Below are 2,009 nucleotides of genomic sequence, written 5' to 3'. Positions count from 1 at the left end.
GATAGCTTTATTTTAGGTATAGTTCGAAGAAATGATTCTAAATTATAAGTATGATTCTAAATTATATGTATCTAATGATATAACGATCTGTTGGCCCATTATATAATTTACGATATTTGCACTACAATTTACACTAGAAGAGAGAACGTCTAGTCGATCGATGGAGAAAAGAGAGGATAAACGTACGTTATGGACTTCTTCACAATTACTTGTGTTCCGGACCTCATGGAGATATGATCCGTAAAGAAGATCAGTATTTTAAAGTAAATAAAGTTCTACTGTTAACTATTGGCTTATGGCCCTTTCAGCAATCAAATTTTACTAGATTTCAACATATTTTTATATCTGCTATATTCACAACGTTTATTACATTTCAGGTAAGAAAATATCATAATATTGCAAATCATGTTAATTACATCACACACTATGCATAAGTTATCAAATGGCAAGTTTTCACTACATTTTATTTGTCTCACTCTGTGTTATGCAATGATATTTATGCAACACGTGCCCCATTACGCACGCTACGCGTGCGTGATAGACCACTTCCCAGGCACTTGCAACATAAAATAGGGAGTGTAAGTTGTGTGTAAAAATGAAAATTCCCGGGTGCGGTTACCGCACTCGCCTTCGGCTCGTGCGTAAACTCCGCACCCGGGAATTTTCATCTTACCTCACTTGTTACACAAATAACTATTGTATTAAATATATTGTAGCTATATTATTAATCAAGTATATAAGTAAACTTAAATAAAATTGTCTATTAACAGCTGACTGCGTTTGCAACATTGAATTGTACTTCGGAACTCTTTATGAAGATTTTGTCTTTCGTATCCCTCTTCACTGTTTCTATAGTAAAATATTACGTGTTCCTTTTTCACATCGAAGGTGTAAGTCAATCGCTTACGAAATATCCATTAAATAAGATAATTCTCTCCGTTTAGTGAACATTTAAATAAAAGAATTTACTTTAATATATAAAAAGTTTCTGAAATGACAGGTGAAGGATTTACTGATGCAGATCCAGTACGTACGTAACGAATTAAAGGATAAAAATGAAACTGCTATCATAAAGAAATATGATTGCATTGCAAAACGTTATACGGTTGCACTTACAAGTAAGACAATTTTTATTGTTTTTAAATATAATGGCACACATTGTCAATATAATATGTAAGTTGTCAAGTAGAAAAAAATCATTTTTTGCGATTGTTTGCGATACATATACAATTATATACAATTCTGCTATCAAGAGGGTGTGTCTCGCGGCAAGTATACTCGTAGCGAGTATACTACAGTGGTCAAGTATACTACAAACTGTCGAATATATGTATATAGAAACCCTTAGACCATGTTTTATCTTGATCCCCCACATCAACTCCAACTGGTACGGCCCTGCAATCTCTCAGGCTGGAGTATAAGCTGCTTGACTAGTAACGACATGCGCGTGCTCCTTGTCACAAAAATGGAATCGCGGAATATTGCATAGCGATATGCCATCTTTTTTATGTGTTTTTTTCGGTTTTACAACAAAATGAAAAGATGGCGTACTGCTGTGCAATAATCCGCGATTCCATTTTCGTGACAAGGAGCACACGCATGTCTTCACTAGTCAAGCAGCTCCAGACTGAAATATTGCAGGGCCGTACTAATTGGAGTTGATGTGGGGGGAGGATCAAGATAAAACATAATCTGTGATAGAAGGCCGCTACAACAGGCGGAAAAAAATCAGTCTCATTAGAGAAGACCGGGGCGGAGTCGTAACTATTTTTTTGGTGCCGATTTTTAATAACAAAACAAATAATTTTAGTAAAATGTGGTATACCGTTGTAAAGAGTGAACCATTGGCTACAAAATTTATACGGACATTTTTTGTCTACGTCGCTTTGTTCAACTGGTATAGAGTGAAAACAACAAAGGTCCAAAAATTAAAATGTCAAAATTGCCGGGGCGGAGTCGTCACTCCATTCTCGGACTGAATTTTAAATGAAAATTCATAATTCTGATAA

General features: G+C 35.2%; 1 protein-coding gene across 1 annotated transcript; it reads left to right on the top strand.

The window, feature by feature from the left end:
- Positions 1-116: 116 nt before the first annotated feature.
- LOC112454871 lies at positions 117-1,183 on the top strand. Its single transcript, XM_025016497.1, has 3 exons — positions 117-377; positions 771-890; positions 1,001-1,183. Exons 1-3 carry the CDS (start codon positions 234-236, stop codon positions 1,175-1,177), a joined length of 441 nt encoding a protein of 146 aa, XP_024872265.1. The 5' UTR covers positions 117-233; the 3' UTR covers positions 1,178-1,183.
- Positions 1,184-2,009: the final 826 nt, after the last annotated feature.

Source organism: Temnothorax curvispinosus, unplaced genomic scaffold (genome assembly GCF_003070985.1).
Source record: "Temnothorax curvispinosus isolate PA1 unplaced genomic scaffold, ASM307098v1 QBEX01005464.1, whole genome shotgun sequence".
In the NCBI taxonomy this organism is placed as follows: domain Eukaryota; kingdom Metazoa; phylum Arthropoda; class Insecta; order Hymenoptera; family Formicidae; genus Temnothorax; species Temnothorax curvispinosus.
Note: the sequence above shows the minus strand (reverse complement) of the source record. Positions and strands in the feature narration are given on the sequence as shown.